The sequence below is a fragment of the Physella acuta genome, unplaced genomic scaffold (assembly GCF_028476545.2).
Source record: "Physella acuta isolate Inbredline_101_S28 unplaced genomic scaffold, ASM2847654v3 ptg000159l, whole genome shotgun sequence".
Lineage (NCBI taxonomy): Eukaryota > Metazoa > Mollusca > Gastropoda > Physidae > Physella > Physella acuta.
In genome coordinates, this window is record NW_026731678.1 from 11,930 (window position 1) to 30,527 (window position 18,598).

The following is an 18,598-nucleotide window of genomic DNA, read 5'->3' on the forward strand; positions in this document are numbered from 1 at the left end:
ACTATTGATGCAATAAGTAGAAAAAAATAAGGTACAATAACAGGTGTAAAAGTTAATTATTTAAGTTATGTTGTGGTCACAGCTAATTTAAGTTTTAAGCTGTTAATTAATGACATCAAATCAAGTGGTATACCATTTGTTTAGCTCAGTACATAATACGGATTAAATATAATTTTTTTCTATACAAAAGCATTTATTACAATCTTTATTCCTTTAAAACCACTGACATTAAGAATTTCAAGTTTTGCCATATATGTATACTTAGAGCACCCAAATTATTAAGTCAAGTTACTGTCAAGATTCACATAGTTATTTTATAGTGACAAAAAAGCTAACTCAACCAGAGCTTCAATAAAAATGGTAGACCTGTACACAAACACTGAAACTTTAAAGCTGTTCAGTCCTCCCTGTGTAGCAGGGGTCAAAGTTTAAGCATCAGATTACAAGATGGCTGACAGGAAATTACACATGGGAAAGTCACAAGATATCACAGCTAGAGATGAGTGGACTACTGGCCCAGACAGTCATTGTACAGGGGGGGTGGGGGGGGGGGGGGTAAGGAGACAGATTGAAAAAAAGGTACAGCGGAAGAGAAGGTTGGTATTTGAATGTAACTGTGGGATTTATTATTATTATTTATTAAGCATCTGAGGAGACATGCATCACACTTTGGGGGGGGGGGGGGGATTTTACATAGTGTGTGAGTGTTGGAATACATACATTCAGAGCTATAGTGAAAGGAGACTAATGAGAAAAATAATTTTTAAGGGGCCGTATACAGTGGTGTACATACATATCAACATTTTATACACAATCACATCTTCACTGGCCTCAGAGCTATGAACAGCTGTTACAGAAGGTCTTGGATGCCAGGACATAGTCCTACACACACAAAAAAAACAACTGCTGGCTTATCTGGTTCCTTGCAACCATAGATTTATACAAAAGTTGCCAGATTTTCACAACACTTGCAACCATAGATTTACACAAAATTTTAAAGAATTTTGAACCACCATCAAACTTTCAAACACAGAAAAATTATTGTTAGAGTGTTCTTGATGAACATGGACTGCTTCAACATACTGAATCATTAAACATAATGAAATATGTTGTCTTTGCATGTCAAAGGCCTTAAGTATTTGCCAATTGTATTGCTTTTTGGTTTGAAAAAAATTTGCTAATACATTATATATTTTATAACCTAATGATATTCAACAAAAATGGAGTCAACAGTTCATACATTTTGTAATTGAACGGCAGACTTAAATGAAACACAACATTGAATGATAGGCCAAAGCTATGAATAAATTTTACAATGAAATGAGAACATTGAATATCTGGCTTGAATATAAGTGCTAGTTGTTTTTCTTTGATCTACTATCTATGTTCTATTTTTGTTCTATGTTCTATCTTTGTTCTATATTCTTGTTGAAGTAGATAATGTGACAACAAAAGGGTGGTTAGACAAAAAGCAGGAACATGATTACAATGGCACAAATAAAAAAAATAACTTCTTTGTTAAATAAAAGATAACACATATTAACTAGCTATTTCTACGTAGATCAATCTTTTAGATGAAGTTTTAACCCCTAAAAATGTGTGAGTTCCGCAAGAGTCTAGCGCTACTTGAGACTAGATAAAAATATCACAGGGCAAGGCTTCAGAAGAACATGCTGCGACTGTTGGGTCTGTTGGTGATCACCTTCATGGCCCCTGTGAAGTCTGCGGACACGATGATCTCCCTCTCCTCCGTGTCATCGTCCACTGACATGGGCTGACCCTTCAGCTCCAGGTTCTGCTGCTCCGCCATACGAAAGATGAAAGACGGGTTCGGAGCAAAGACGGCTGAGGTCACTACAGCATTGTGGACTATAAAACACAGGTTATAAAATTAATAAAGTTAAATCAAACTAAATAGGTTATAAAATTAATAAAGTTAAATCAAACTAAATAGGTTATAAAATTAATAAAGTTAAATCAAACTAAATAGATTATAAAATAAATTGACAGCAGATTTTGAACCAAATAGGTTTTGAAGTCAATGGACACGCACTAAGAATAAGTGAGGATAGCAATAGAAAAGTTGTGAAAATTATTTTAACCTTAACCCCCACTGTTGAAAAATCTGGCATTATTTGTACCTTTGATTGCCTCCCAGTAATCATTCCGGTCTCGCCTGGCTGATGTGAACTTGATGAACTCGTGGTTGGTTTTCCAGACATACAGGAAATGGTCTTCTGAGCCACAAATAACATACTTGCCAGTTGGGCTGTGAAAATTTTCTTTCTTTATAAATATTTTTTGACAAAACAAGTCAATCATCACCTAATGTATTCTTCTCTCTCGTTAGGTACACAGCAGAATTTACCAAAACTATCAAAGTAAATTAAAGGAGTTATTTCAACTCAAATGCAGACAGATTCTATTTTTTTCTGCTGGCATCATTGTTGGTCAGAAACAAGGGTTAAAGTATCAGGCCAAAAAAAAAAAACAACAGCCAAAACAAAATGCATGACATTCAAAATGTCTTGCTGGTCTTATTAAGTAGCACATTCTCCTGAAACACAACTGAAATATGCCTATGTTGAACATGCACACATAAAATTAGTCTAAATTTATAACCCATACACCTGAAACGACTCAGTTTTAAATCCAGTTACCTGAAACTGGCCCTGATTTGACTGCTGTTGTTCATACATCCCTTATACTTGCAGGATAAAGTCAGGTCTCTTAAGTTGTAAAGTCTGATTCTTGAGTCATTTGATGTTATCAAGATCTGAAAGTATGGTCAAACCTGCTGACATGTATTCGAACATTTTTACATGTAATTAGACATCTAGTCCCTGTATTCCAACAATTATGATTTCATTATACTTATTCCTTCCTGACCATTGAGTGAACCACCAATCAAACTAGGAAAGAAGTGTGTAACACAGTGTAAATCAACATGAAATAAGTCTCACCTTTTCTTCACCTGGCATACTCTCTATACCAGTTATTTTTCTTCCCTTTGAGTTCTTCCCTCTGGATGACCTCACATTGACCATGGTGTAGTATTTCAATTGCTAAACAAGAAAAACATTGCAGTTAATTATTAGATCCTAGTCTTGTGTTTCTATGGAAACAGAAACAATAAAACTATTCATAGTACCACTATAGAGCATGTTAGTTGTGTTAGAACTGATATAAAATCTGATATGTAATTTGGGTGTAACAGATTTTGTAATTTGTAGCTTTTAACAAGAGAAAATTAAGCAGTTGATTTTATAGCCAGTATGTTGTGTACAGTTAATGATATAAAACTGATGAGGTCAACCAAAGTTTTAAAACTTTCAGCTCAACCACCTTTTAGCACACAATCAGCTTGAACATTTTCATTTGATAAAGATGAACAAAGGCAATAAATCCTGGAACTAACGCAGAACACCACATTATTTTTTTTTCAACAACTGTTGACCTACTGACCTCTGTAGTGTAGAAAATACATTTCCCGTCGTAGGTGCCAACCACCGCCAATCTGCCGTTGTAGCAAAAATTTGCCGTCGTTATCAAATTGGAGTTGCCGGAGAGTTCGTTCCACAGAGTGACCTTCTTGTCTGGGATGTTCCACAGTCGCAGCTTGCCGTCCAGGGAACCACTCAAAAAGTAGCGGTCATCCTGTCAGGGTCACATACCAAACTATCTCAAAATGTAGCGGTCATACTATCAGGTCACATACCAAACTATCTCAAAATGTAGTGGTCATTCTATCAGGTCACATACCAAACTATCTCAAAATGTAGCGGTCATCCTGTCAGGGTCACATACCAAACTATCTCAAAATGTAGCGGTCATCCTGTCAGGGTCACATACCAAACTATCTCAAAATGTAGCGGTCATCCTGTCAGGGTCACATACCAAACTATCTCAAAATGTAGCGGTCATCCTGTCAGGGTCACATACCAAACTATCTCAAAATGTAGCGGTCATTCTGTCAGGTCACATACCAAAATTTCTCAAAAAGTAGTGGTCATTCTACCAGACAAACACAACAACTTTATAAAAGTAGTCGTCATTCTACCAGACAAACACACCAACTTTATAAAAGTAGTCGTCATTCTACCAGACAAACACACCAACTTTATAAAAGTAGAAGTTATCCTGGTAAATACAAATATTAAAGAAAATCGACAGACTTTGTACTTAGGAAGAAAACAAGACTTACCTTGGGATGAAAAACAATGGCGGTGACGAAGTCGATGTGCTGGAAGGTGCACAGACACTCCCTGCGAGAGATGTGCCACAGCCTGACTGTCTTGTCCATGGACGAGGACAGGATAAAGTAGTTCTGTTCAGACAATAAATTACTACACAAACTGTTTCAGACAACAGGATAAAGTAGTTCTGTTCAGATAATAAATTACTACACACACTGTCTCAGACAACAGGATAAAGTAGTTCTGTTCAGATAATAAATTACAATGCAGTGTCTGCTAAAGCTAAGATTCAAAATATTTTCAATTTTTGCTAAAAATGTACTTAAATAATTCAATGCAATTCTTCTTCCTTCTTAATTGAAATTCAACCTGCTTTTCTTTTTTTTTTATTTGTTTCCATAGCCTTTTTCATCCAAGAACAAACTACAAGGTAGGCAGTGTAAGTTAGCTCAAAGATATTTTTTAAATTCAATTCTGGCAAGTTGCCCTACTGACCTTTGACCAAGAGATGTCCAGGAGGTCAGCTGTGTGACCTTTGTAAACACAAAATGGTTTTCTGTGGAAAGGAGCGTTGACTTCATCATCTTCTGTTTGCTTGTTTAGTTCCTTCTGTTAGAGGGGAAATATACAAATGTAAAACTGTAAATACAGGATCCCTGTTAGAGGAAAAAAATATACAAATGTAAAACTGTAAATACTGGATCCAGAAAGTATAGACAGGAATAGTTTAAAATATTGCACCTGAGCACTGAATCAGATTTTTATCAATCTTCCAGGATCAACCATAAATTAAAAATAACAGAGCCAACCAGTGAAACCCAGCAACAAATTAAAAAAATAACAGAGCCAACCAGTGAAACCCAGCAACAAATTAAAAAAATAACAGAGCCAACCAGTGAAACCCAGCAACAAATAAAAAAAAATAACAGAGCCAACCAGTGAAACCCAGCAACAAATAAAAAAAATAACAGAGCCAACCAGTGAAACCCAGCAACAAATAAAAAAAATAACAGAGCCAACCAGTGAAACCCAGCAACAAATTAAAAAAATAACAGAGCCAACCAGTGAAACCCAGCAACAAATTAAAAAAATAACAGAGCCAACCAGTGAAACCCAGCAACAAATTAAAAAAATAACAGAGCCAACCAGTGAAACCCAGCAACAAATTAAAAAAATAACAGAGCCAACCAGTGAAGCCCAGCAACAAATTAAAAAAATAACAGAGCCAACCAGTGAAACCCAGCAACAAATTAAAAAAATAACAGAGCCAACCAGTGAAGCCCAGCAACAAATTAAAAAAATAACAGAGCCAACCAGTGAAGCCCAGCAACAAATTAAAAAAATAACAGAGCCAACCAGTGAAACCCAGCAACAAAAAAAAAAAAATAACAGAGCCAACCAGTGAAACCCAGCAACAAATTAAAAAAATAACAGAGCCAACCAGTGAAACCCAGCAACAAATAAAAAAAAATAACAGAGCCAACCAGTGAAACCCAGCAACAAATAAAAAAAATAACAGAGCCAACCAGTGAAACCCAGCAACAAATAAAAAAAAATAACAGAGCCAACCAGTGAAACCCAGCAACAAATAAAAAAAATAACAGAGCCAACCAGTGAAACCCAGCAACAAATAAAAAAAATAACAGAGCCAACCAGTGAAACCCAGCAACAAATAAAAAAAATAACAGAGCCAACCAGTGAAACCCAGCAACAAATAAAAAAAAGAACAGAGCCAACCAGTGAAACCCAGCAACAAATAAAAAAAATAACAGAGCCAACCAGTGAAACCCAGCAACAAATAAAAAAAATAACAGAGCCAACCAGTGAAACCCAGCAACAAATAAAAAAAATAACAGAGCCAACCAGTGAAACCCAGCAACAAATAAAAAAAATAACAGAGCCAACCAGTGAAACCCAGCAACAAATAAAAAAAATAACAGAGCCAACCAGTGAAACCCAGCAACAATTAAAAAAAAGAACAGAGCCAACCAGTGAAACCCAGCAACAATCTAAAACTGAAACACTAACCAGAGGATCCATAGCAGCGGCAGACAGATCTGATGAGGAGGCGGAGTTTAAGCTGTCATGTGACACCGCTGGTGAAAGTCGAACTGAAAACAGTGAGAGCCAAGGTTAGAAATATTCACTTTTCTGACCGTTAACCCTTTAATGTCTGGACATTTTTACTTCATGTACAGGAAAATCTCATTTACAGCCGCAAACTTTTAAGGGTTAAAAAAACATCATTTATAATTTCTAATTGAATTATAAAAGCAGTTCATTTAATTATAACGAGTTTAACTTACAATTAATTTAATTATAACTAATCTGCAAATAAGGTTAAAACTTACCATCTGAATATTTTTGCCTGAAATCTTCAAAGTAAGTATAAGTAGATTTGAGGACCCAAATCCTTAAGACACTATCTTGACCACCAGTGGCCTGAATTGAATTTAGATAAAAAGTTGTGTCAAAAGGTTAGATAACTCTAAAAATCTACTCAGCTTCAAACAGGAAGAAACCATTGAACAGGTTAGATAACTCTAAAACATTTGATCAGATCACACTCACCAGCAGCTTCCCACAAGGGGAAAATTTCATTGTCCAAATGGCTCCCTAAAAAAAAAAAATTCATAAAATTTATTCAAGGTGAAAATTAATCAAAAAACATGTTTCATGATTTAAGGCCTTATAGTCAATTTAAATTCACTGTAATGGAATTTGTAATGACTAAAACATGATAACAAAACTAAATGTTATATTGGAAATGAAATAAATTTGTGAGGAAAATAGTCATAAATTTCACAATTTCTTTTGATGTATTAGATCTCTATATCAAGAATTAATGCACACAGCCAAACACATGTCAAGGTGATGATTGAAAATACTTACAGTGTGTTCCCCGCTCATCTCCTGAAGTATGCTAGGCTGGGAGAAGTCATAAGGCCCTTTGTTCTTGCTGGATGACTTGATCTGTCAAACATTCAACAGACACATACAGCAACATTAATCAAACAAATTTTCATCCAACTTGTACTTTAAAATTGGAGCAACACTAATCAAACAAATTTTCATTCAACTTGTACTTTAAAATTGGAGCAACACTAATCAAACAAATGTTCATCCAACTTGTACTTTAAAATTAAACTGTCTGAGGAACATGTTTAGATCAAAGTGGGAGAACCACTGACAACACCTACACCAGTCAAACAAGTGCCCCCAGAAATTACCTTAAAAACTTTCCCGTCAACAGAAACCTCTTCCTCCAATGGTGGATCTCCTTGAAGTGCTGAGACGGAAAAATATTCTAACCATGAATTCATTTGATCAAAATATTGCAAGTCATTATTTACATTTTTTAAAATTTGTAATAATTATAAGAATAAATCAAAAAGTGACATCAGCAGCATGTCATCAAGAAGTAACATCAGCAGTGTGTCATCAAGAAGTGACACCAACAGCAAGTCATCAAGAAGTGACACCAACAGCAAGTCATCAAGAAGTGACACCAACAGCATGTCATCAAGAAGTGACACCAGCAGCATGTCATCAAGAAGTGACACCAACAGCATGTCATCAAGAAGTGACACCAGCAGCATGGAATCAAGAAGTGACACCAACAGCAAGTCATCAAGAAGTGACACCAACAGCATGTCATCAAGAAGTAACATCAGCAGTGTGTCATCAAGAAGTGACACCAACAGCAAGTCATTAAAAAGTAAAGTCAGCCTTGACCTTACCTGAGTCTGCCACAGATTTGACCTTGTTCACAGTTTTCCCAAAAAACTTTTTGATCCTCATCCTATGTGAGCAAGAGTTAAAAGTTAGCAAAACACTAGCAACAAAGTTAACAAAACACTAGCTACTAAGTTACACACTCACCCTCTCCTCCCAAAGCATACACCTCTCCTCCCACACCACTCAACCTCTCCTCCCACACCCCTCACCCCACACCTCTCAACCTCTTCTCCCACTCACCCTTTCCTCCTGACTGTATTACTTGATGACGCTGCACTTTTCTCTGACCTAGAATCTGATTCATCACTCAGCCCATCCACATGTAAGCTTGTATCACTGGAGTGTAAGGAAAGTTTGTCATATGTAAGCTTGTATCACTGGAGTGTAAGGAAAGTTTGTTATATGTAAGCTTGTATCACTGGAGCGTAAGGAAAGTTTGTCATATGTAAGCTTGTATCACTGGAGTGTAAGGAAAGTTTGTTATATGTAAGCTTGTATCACTGGAGTGTAAGGAAAGTTTGTCACATTATGTAAGCTAGTATCACTAGAGTGTAAGGAAAGTTTGTCATATGTAAGCTTGTATCACTGGAGTGTAAGGAAAGTTTGTCATATGTAAGTTTGTATCACTGGAGTGTAAGGAAAGTTTGTCATATGTAAGCTTGTATCACTGGAGTGTAAGGAAAGTTTGTCATATGTAAGCTTGTATCACTAGTGTGTAAGGAAAGTTTGTCATATGTAAGCTTGTATCACTAGAGTGTAAGGAAAGTTTGTCATATGTAAGCTTGTATCACTAGAGTGTATTGAAAGTTTGTCATATGTAAGCTTGTATCACTGGAGTGTAAGGAAAGTTTGTCATATGTAAGCTTGTATCACTAGAGTGTAAGGAAAGTTTGTCATATATGAGCTGGTATCACTAGAGTGTAAGGAAAGTTTGTCATATGTAAGCTTGTATCAGTAGAGTGTAAGGAAAGTTTGTCATATGTAAGCTTGTATCACTAGAGTGTATTGAAAGTTTGTCATATGTAAGCTTGTATCACTGGAGTGTAAGGAAAGTTTGTCATATGTAAGCTTGTATCACTAGAGTGTAAGGAAAGTTTGTCATATGTAAGCTGGTATCACTGGAGCGTAAGTTTCTCCCCTTTAACACAACAGATCCACCAGCACACAAGACTAGGTTGTAAAGCAACAAGAGAGCCAGGTCACTAGATACAAGCGGTGGTAAAAAGAGGCATTGACACCAACACAAGATTTTCAAAACTAAGCCCACCAACAAGATTTTCTAACATCAGCCTACCGACAAGATTTTTTTTTACCAAATAACAGTTTACCACCCACTGAAATTCCCTGCCCCCCCCCCCCCCCCTTGTAGGGTTATCACTCTCCACACCCGTAAAATTTCCCCACCCCACAGTTTCCATGCCCCCCACCAACCTGCTGTACTCTTTAGTGCGCCGCATGATGTGCAGGGCCAAAGGGTTGACACACTTGGGCAGCTTGTCCTCTGCCGTGCTCAGTGGGATGGTCTCCCCTGTGTCCAGGTTTCTCAAGGTGACCAGTTCCAGGATTTCCTGGAGATGCCAGTCAACAAATTAAATTCCCCCAACTTTAGAGCAGGTACCCATAAAGAGCTGAGTGAACTCAGGGGTGTCACTGATTTTGGTAAATGATACAAAATATTTACAAAAAGAAAAAACTGGTATTATTGAATTTATTGTGTGTTGCATTATCAGACGATGCTAAAAATAGAAAGTTGAACCAAATAGTCAATTAACTGATGACCAAATAAACACTGGATTTAACCATTTCAACAGCTTTGTGTATTTAAACAAGTGTTGACCTACCTCGTCTGTTAGGGGTCGCCCAGAACTGGAGCGTGGTCTGCGGTTAGGACTGGCCTCTCTGCCCCCATCCCCCAGGCTCTGCCAGTGCTGGATCTGCACAGACAAGGAATCCATGTTATCATCCAAAGTCTCGGTGCCGCTGAAGGCTTGGCTTCGGGGACTGACCCTGGGGCTGCCAGAGCTGCCGGAGTAAATGTTGGCGTCGTAGTGCAGAGGTCTGGTGCTCTCCCTGCCAGTGCCGCACTCGTCCAGATCCTAGTGTCACATACAACAACTTGTCAATCTTGTCAACTATCTTAACTACTTTTGACAGACATATTGACACTTTAAAATGTCAGGAGGATAAGCATCTTTCATTGCAAGTGTCCCTATCCTAACCATAACCCTTGCTATAACCCCAGGAGTGACTCTAACCTTGACCTTATCCTAACAGTGCAACGTGCAGAAAAAAAAAACAAGAAGTCCTGCTGGCATATGTATAAGAACCAAAGAATGTGATCATGCAGTACAACAAAAACATTGACTGAGCGGCTCCGTCCTACTCACATAGGTGTAAATGTGTCGGCTCCCTTCCAGAGCTGACTTGACGTCCAGAGAGTTTTCTCTCCCCTTTGGCTCAAGCCTGGACTGCAGTGGCTCCCCTCTGAGGAACAAGGGGGAGGGCAGGAGACGCGGGGCTCGCCCTGACTCTGTACTGTCAGTCGCAGGTGTCATGTCGTGTGGAGATGATTGGGACTAGATGGGCAACCATTTAAACTTTGATCAAAATGAAACAGGAGTTTATTCACCCTCGCTCACACCCAGCCTGTCACACAGGTAGCCCTTGAACTTACCTGACTTTTGACCTTCTTCTTCCGGGGAGGGGCTACCGGGGGCTTGACAAATGGGGGTGTCCTGGACTTGGTGCTCTTCACAATGTCTGGCTCCGAGTCCTGCTGGACCTGTGTCTGTTGAAGGATTGTGTCCACCACGCTGTCCGTGCCCATGTCCACGCTGCCCAGCTTGCTGCCACTGATGAGGAGGGTCAGGCTTTTGTTTTGTTTTTCTTTCTCTGGGTGATATCTGCAGAGGTCAGGACCCAAACCAAAACATTAGAAACCTTTTTTTCATATTTAGACTCAACACAATCCCAAATGTTAGAAACCACTGGCTACAGGACATTGAAATATTTTGTGATGGGTGACCTATTGGTTTAATGTAAGTGATGTCAACTACTCAACAAAACTGCAGAGACTTTACTTTCCATAGGTAACAATTAGAGCTAGGTGGACTCAGGGAAATCCTACAGATTCAAACCCGATATCTGAACTCAAGACTTTTGGATTAGTAGTTGTACACTCTAGCATTCAACCACACCATCCCATGAGCCAGAACTAAGTGCTAAGACAAATGTTGAGCAACTGACCTCTCCATGTTCTGGTCCATGTCTATCAACTTCTCGTCTTTACTCTGCCGCAGGGAACTTGACCTTTGAACTGAGACCAAACCACCTGAGGCCTCCGCACTAGGTAGTGACGTGTCACTCCCTGACTGGTGACCCTCTGGTGAAGAAATGTCCCCCTGGCTACCAGGTTTGTCTACTCTGATGTTAAAGTCAGTCGGGTTGTTCCCCGAGGGGTACCTCGCCTCCGCCCCACTAGCTATGGTCAAGACAGAGTCATTTTTGGGCAGGTCCCCCCAGGAACCAGAACGTTTTTTAGCATGCTGGCGATTTGTCTGTGTTGTGGCGCCATTGTTCTCCATTTTTTCAATGGTCCGTGACTTTGGGGCTGAGGCGGGGCGTGCCCCAGATAAGGCAAAAAGGTCAGGAATGTCTGTTGAAGTGTTGGGCGAGTCCTTGTCTAGTGAGGAGTCGTTGGATGTGGAAAAAAAAGATTGGTCGGCACCCAGAGACTGGCGCATCTCTTCCAGCTTTCTTATCCTGCCCTCATGCTCCAGGTGATGCAGGTCTTGTTCCTGCAAGAGATGCAATCAATTTCAACACTTCTCACAGAACAAAAATTCCTTAATTAGCATGCAAAACGCTCTTATACTTAAAAAGTTACTCAAGAAATTAATAATTCAGTAGGTACAGCTGACAGCTAGATCCAGCCAGATTTGACAATAGATGCTGACAGTTGACAGCAGGAGCTGACACTTACCTTGTTGCTAGCTTCAGCACGCTTCTGCTGTTGGAGCTGTAGCAGCCGGCGTTCCAGCTCCTCATCTTCTCTCTTGCGTCTGACACAAAGAACAAATTGTACCGTTAAACCACATCAAGAATTTAAAACTGTTACGCCTGACACAAAAGACAAATTGTACCATTAAAACACATCAACTTGCATCTGACACAAAAGACAAATTGTACCGTTAAAACACATCAACTTGCATCTGACACAAAAGACAAATTGTACCGTTAAAACACATCAACTTGCATCTAACACAAAAGACAAATTGTACCGTTAAAACACATCAACTTGCATCTGACACAAAAGACAAATTGTACCATTAAACTACATCAAGAATTTAAAACTGTTGCATCTGACACAAAGGAAACAACGTACAATAAGACAATTTCATGAACTAAAAAATCTAACAGCTAGCTATTTGCATTTTAGAGATGAATGTGGCCGAATAGCAAAGGAACTTACAATGGAACATCACTTTCAGTGAAATTTACAAATAAAAACAGCATCAGTTGTTATCATAGCCAGGTAGCTAACAGGGTAGAGCATGTACTCACTTCTCCTCAGCTCTCTACAGCATGTACTCACCTCTCCTCAGCTCTCTACAGCATGTACTCACTTCTCCTCAGCTCTCTACAGCATGTACTCACTTCTCTAGAGCATGTACTCACCTCTCCTCTGCTCTCTACAGCATGTACTCACTTCTCCTCAGCCCTCTACAGCATGTACTCACTTCTCCTCAGCTCTCTACAGCATGTACTCACTTCTCCTCAGCTCTCTACAGCATGTACTCACTTCTCTAGAGCATGTACTCACCTCTCCTCTGCTCTCTTTTTAAGCTGTAAGAGCCTCCTCTCTTCCTCCTCAATTTCAGAAAACTAGAACAAAAAAAATACCAAAGCTTATATCATGGCATGAGTTTAACATTGTGATGACTGTTGATGTAGTGACCAGAGCTTATATCATGGCATGAGTTTAACATTGTGATGACTGTTGATGGATTATATTAGAAGTAGGCAGAATTCTATTTCATTCAATAATACTGGCTTTGCTGGTGCTGGGGGGGGGGGGGGGGGGGGGGGGGGGAATATGAGAGAACAGACTTTGAGTAAACAATTTGGATTCTTTTTCTTCTAACAAGAGATATGTTGAAAAACTGTTGACTTACTGTAATACTCTTTGGTGAGTTGCTGTGGTGGCATGACCTGTGTAAACATAAACTGTATTGTTAGACAACACCAACTGAAGAAAGTCTACCCCCCCCCACAAACAAATGGAAAATTTATATAGTAAACATATACTTCTAACAGTGTTTGCCCCCCCCCCCCCCCCCCAGAGAAAAAAAAGTCTGGAAGAAACACTGTAACTAAGCCTAATAAATTAATAATAATTAATAATAGTCTATACTCTAGCTAGGCCTATTGTAAAATTGATAATAATTTAATATACCTATATGGCCAAGGCCTAAAAATAATTTAATATAGGCTAATCTACACTACTATCTATTGTTATATTTTTATATATAGATCTAGATCTAGCCCTATCTACTATCTAGTCAGTCTAGCTAGGGTTTGTCAGTCTTAAGCCACACTTACTTAACTTATTAGTAGTAGATCTAATAATAATATAATAATATGGCTTAGTAGATCTAGTAGTTACTATTTGTTAAATACAATAAATAATAAATAGGGTAGGTCTAACCTTAACCCTAATCCTAAAACTAATAATAATATTATATTATAGTATAATAATTAGGCCTATACTAAAATAAAATAATATAGATAGGCCTAGATCTAGATTTCTAGATCTAGATTCTAGGGGTGTGGGGAAATTGCGAGACGCGAAAAGCGAAATGGCGAGGCGGGAAATTGCGAGAAGGTAATGCGAGACATACCTGCGGAATTAAGGGTAAATAGCGAGACACTTTTTGCGAAAAAAGTTTTTTCCTTTTTTTTCCATCTTTATTTATTTCAATTATTTATTTGTTTTAAAATAAACAAGCATTTAGCCATACCCTTTAACACGAGTGTTGTATGTTGTTATTTTTTATCTAGATACTAAGAAGATAGATCTATATCTAGATCTATCTATTTAAAAATCCTAACATCGTTGCTGTGCTACTGTCATCGCCCGCTCTTGTTAGCGAGAGGAAAATCCCGTTTCAGTCGGCATTAATTTAAAAATCTAGCCCGCTCATGTTTATACAAACGTAAGCTGTGTCATTGTGAATTGGTATAATCTTGTCAGCTGGAGAGATATTTTGCAACATCTATTTATGGATTTTTGTACTTGCAAAAAGTGTAAAAGTATAAACAATTCTAAAAAGTGCAATTTATTTTTTTATTAAGTAATTTTAATTACAAACAAAATCTTCTGAAACAGTCCTAGCACTACTCAAACACACCTCGTGACACCATCTTTCACACATAGTACACCCAACCCAGTTCATTAGACTCCCATTTAATGATTTATACATTTTTCTTTTGCTACTTCTTCCAATCCACATTCACAACATTTCACATTCTCATCACAGTTGACCTCCTCGTTCATCCCACAAACAACACTGGCACCCATGTTCTCATCATCATCATCCGCACGCTCAACATCTGTTTTCCGTTTTTTATAATTTGTATTTTTTATCATTTCTGTAATTTTGGCAATGTCTTGCTCATTGTTGTCACCAGCAGTTGAGTTTTTTTAAAACATCGATATTTTCCCCAAAATCTTGTCTAATTTCGGTCAAAATAGAGTATTTTAATCAATTCCTATTACAATGTATTAAAACAGTTTTCTAAAACGCGAAAAAACTTCTAAAATTCTTTTTCCAACATTGCTTTTTTATAGTGTGACTTCACATCTAACCCCCCCCCCCCCCTCCTCCTCCCCCTCATCACACATCGTCATAAAATTACAGAACCCCCCCCCCCCTACGAGTGTGACGTCATTTATGGAAGACCCCAAATAACACCACCACCAAAACCAAAAAATTCAGACAAGTTCAACTTGGTTTTAAAAATATTTGAAGTAGGCCCATAGCTTACGATATAGCACGAGCAACTGATAATATCGGTGATCTGTCACTTTATTTTGTTGTATCCAAATGATGTAGGCATTTCCCTGTGCTTAGATTTATATGGTAAAAAAAAGTTAGAAAAAAATCGTAGGCGGCGGCTATAATACAAAATTTCTATGCAACAATAGAAAATATGTTTGCGGCGGCAGCGGATCCGGGCACGGTGATCTTCAAAGACGGTAAATCAGGCGGCCTCGGCGTTCCACACAAAAGACAGAAAATGATCTATCGTCGGCGGTATTTCCGTCGTTAGAACAAGGTGGTATTCTAAATCGACACAAAAGATGGGGGGAGTTGACAAATCATCAGTATGTCTAGCGACGGAAAAATCGGAAGTTTTAACAATGTAAACGAAACGTCTTTGAAGTCTGGACCAAATACCACTGAAAATCGGGTGCGGTAAATTTTTTCGCAGAAATCTTCGCATTTCAACACCACCCAGCGTAAGTATCGGCTTGTGGTAAAATGCGAGACAAAAAAGTCACGTGACCGACCGTTTTCGCGCCCTTCTCGCATTTTCCCGCCCTCGCCATTTCGCTTTTCGCGTCTCGCAATTTCCCCACACCCAGATTCTAGATCTAGATCTAGGTAGATTCTATTTCTAACTAAATCTAGAAACCTAGATCATGATTAGTAACTAATAGATCTAGAATCTAAATCTGCTAGATTCTAGATTTAGATCTAGATCTAGATTCTAGTAATAGTAAGACTAGTGAACGGCCGTGATCATTAAAAAAAATCTTCACTTACGATGAAGAAGATGTCTCATCTGCAGCGTCATAAAATTCTTCTTGATCACTACCTGACGACATATTACATCAATTCCTTTAATCAATAACCTTAATTAAATTATAGTCTACATAAAAGTTGAACGAACATTGGGCTAAAATTAAGACTGATTTCCTTAGAACAGAAAATAGTGTATTGTTGTTGATATTTTGGACGCCATTTTGAGAGTTTATTTTGGAGTATTGTCCCTTTGCCCTAGTTCTTCTGTATTAAAAACGCCCTTCTCACAAAAGTAAAGTTCGTCTGCTTCTGTTGCTTCGGAAAATGAACTTCGAAGAAATAATGTGGTCAGCACTAGATCTATGTGTCTGTACCGTTTTTAAGGTCTATACAGTATCTATGAGTCTGTACCGTTTACTCTGAGTTGGTTGTTCCCCCCCCCCACCTCACCACCAGAACGGGACAAGCTGTAATTGTGTAGGGCGACATTAATGTCACACATGGGTATACGCTGGGTAAAGTAATTGACCTAAAGTGACCGGACAGTGGTGAATGAAGTTGAATTCACTCCCCCCCTATCCCCACCCCCGTACTGTTAAGTTCATCATCAGGGAAAACGCGTTAAGAGGTACCCATGCCGCCAGCCGCGTCTACGCAGGGAGGGGGAGGCAGGCCGTTTAAAGGGCTCAAAAAAACAACAAAATAATTTTCTTTGCACTTTGACCTACTAATGTTTTTTTTTTAAATTTATAGATCTCCTACAACAGTGATTGTTAACACAAAGAAAGCCTCAACATACAACTAACATCCACATACAACTAACATCCACATACAACTAACCTCCACATACAACTAACCTCCACATAAACTAACATACACATACAACTAACATACACATACAACTAACATCCACATGCAACTAACATCCACATACAACTAACATCCACATACAACTAACATACAACTAACCTCCACATACAACTAACCTCCACATACAACTAACCTTCACATACAACTAACCATCCACATACAACTAACCTCCACATACAACTAACATCCACATACAACTAACCTCCACATACAACTAACAACCACATACAACTAACCTCCACATATAACTAACATCCACATACAACTAACTTCCACATATAACTAACATCCACATACAACTAACCTTCACATACAACTAACATACACATACAACTAACATCCACATACAACTAACATACACATACAACTAACAACCACATACAACTAACCTCCACATACAACTAACATCCACATATAACTAACATCCACATACAACTAACCTCCACATACAACTAACCTTCACATACAACTAACATACACATACAACTAACATCCACATACAACTAACCTCCACATACAACTAACAACCACATACAACTAACATACAACTAACCTCCACATACAACTAACCTCCACATACAACTAACCTTCACATACAACTAACATCCACATACAACTAACCTCCACATACAACTAACATCCACATACAACTAACCTCCACATACAACTAACAACCACATACAACTAACATACAACTAACCTCCACATACAACTAACCTCCACATATAACTAACATCCACATAACAACTAACCTCCACATACAACTAACATCCGCATACAACTAACATCCACATACAGCTAACAAACAGCTAACCTCCACATAATCAGCCACATATGCCACACTCCTAAGGTCCCTTCCACATGGCTAACTAGAAGACCTCTATGTCTATTCTACATCTCCACGCAACACCAGACACACCACATACTGTGTCAGCACATGTCAGTGTAAAATATACCCGTCACATACATACAAAAACAGACATACATACATACATACGCACGCAAATACACTACTTGCTCTTACACACACATACACATAAAATGACACTTAAACAAACAAACAAGCTCACACAAAAACTCGCACACAAACTCGCACACAAAGTCAAATAATGCTGAGTACTGCGTGTAAAGACAATGCTGAGTACTGCATGTAAAGACAATGCAAGAAACATCAACTCACACGGCCCAGTAGTTCCTCAGAAAAAACCAGCTCATCCTACAGCTCAAGTCACGAACCACAACAACAGGCTGGTTCCTAAAGTCAGGTTCACAGTCAAGTCATGACTTCAAGTCAAATAATTTTTTGGTTGTTTTCGATTCCACGAACACTAGCTGCTAGTTTTAGCGATATCACACACTTGAAGTTATAAAAAGCTTCAAGCGTCACAGATTTAAACTGTCAGCGACTGCTACCTGCTTCCTTTGTTGTGCAAATTCTGACACCGCGTGTGGGTGTTTACTGGTTTCCATGTCATTTAGAGTCAACCTTTTTACAAGTCGGTTAGAGTCAAGCTTCTACGAGTTATTTAGTGTTAACTATCTACACAAGAAGTAATTTATTGCCAACCTTCTACCTTAGAAGTCATTTAGTGTCAACCCTCTACATTAGAAGTCATTTAGTGTCAACCCTCTACAATTCATTTAGAGCAAACCTTCAACAAGTAATATAAAAACAAAATTCTTCAAGTCTTTGAGAGCTAACCTTCAACAAGAAGTTAAATATTAACCCCACAATGTTACCCAACGTGTTACGTGTGAACAAAACGATTTCAAAACATATTTTTTTGATTAAATACACATGCCCTAAAATTTTGAAATTTAATTTCTACTTTCGATATCATAATTTCGACAGTCACTCTCCACCCCTCCCCCCCCCCACACCCTTTCCTTCTCGACAATTGACAAAATCAATTTAGTTCAATAAGTCCTTGAGTCAAGTACGGTTTTTCTAGAAGTTTTGGAAACCCGATATCAGTGTACACACAA

The 18,598-nt window shown here is 38.4% G+C and overlaps 1 protein-coding gene across 2 annotated transcripts; it reads right to left on the minus strand.

Moving 5' to 3' along the window:
* Positions 1–928: 928 nt before the first annotated feature.
* LOC131935784 (WD repeat-containing protein 44) lies at positions 929–17,921 on the minus strand. Of its 2 annotated transcripts, XM_059292431.1 has the most exons (24): positions 17,793–17,921; positions 15,764–15,811; positions 13,109–13,145; positions 12,757–12,818; positions 11,917–11,995; positions 11,181–11,731; positions 10,609–10,837; positions 10,322–10,510; positions 9,776–10,030; positions 9,366–9,502; positions 8,175–8,270; positions 7,937–7,998; positions 7,427–7,485; positions 7,089–7,169; positions 6,768–6,812; positions 6,548–6,638; positions 6,225–6,307; positions 4,692–4,805; positions 4,205–4,327; positions 3,466–3,657; positions 2,964–3,065; positions 2,661–2,776; positions 2,142–2,269; positions 929–1,869 (listed from the first exon to the last, which is right to left on the minus strand). In XM_059292431.1, exons 1-24 carry the CDS (start codon positions 17,825–17,827, stop codon positions 1,661–1,663), a joined length of 3,123 nt encoding a protein of 1,040 aa, XP_059148414.1. In that variant the 5' UTR covers positions 17,828–17,921; the 3' UTR covers positions 929–1,660. The 2 variants fall into 2 exon arrangements, with proteins under 2 accessions (XP_059148414.1, XP_059148415.1); XM_059292432.1 differs by lacking the exon at positions 10,322–10,510 and having other exon boundaries at positions 17,793–17,920.
* Between the last annotated feature and the right edge of the window lie 677 nt (positions 17,922–18,598).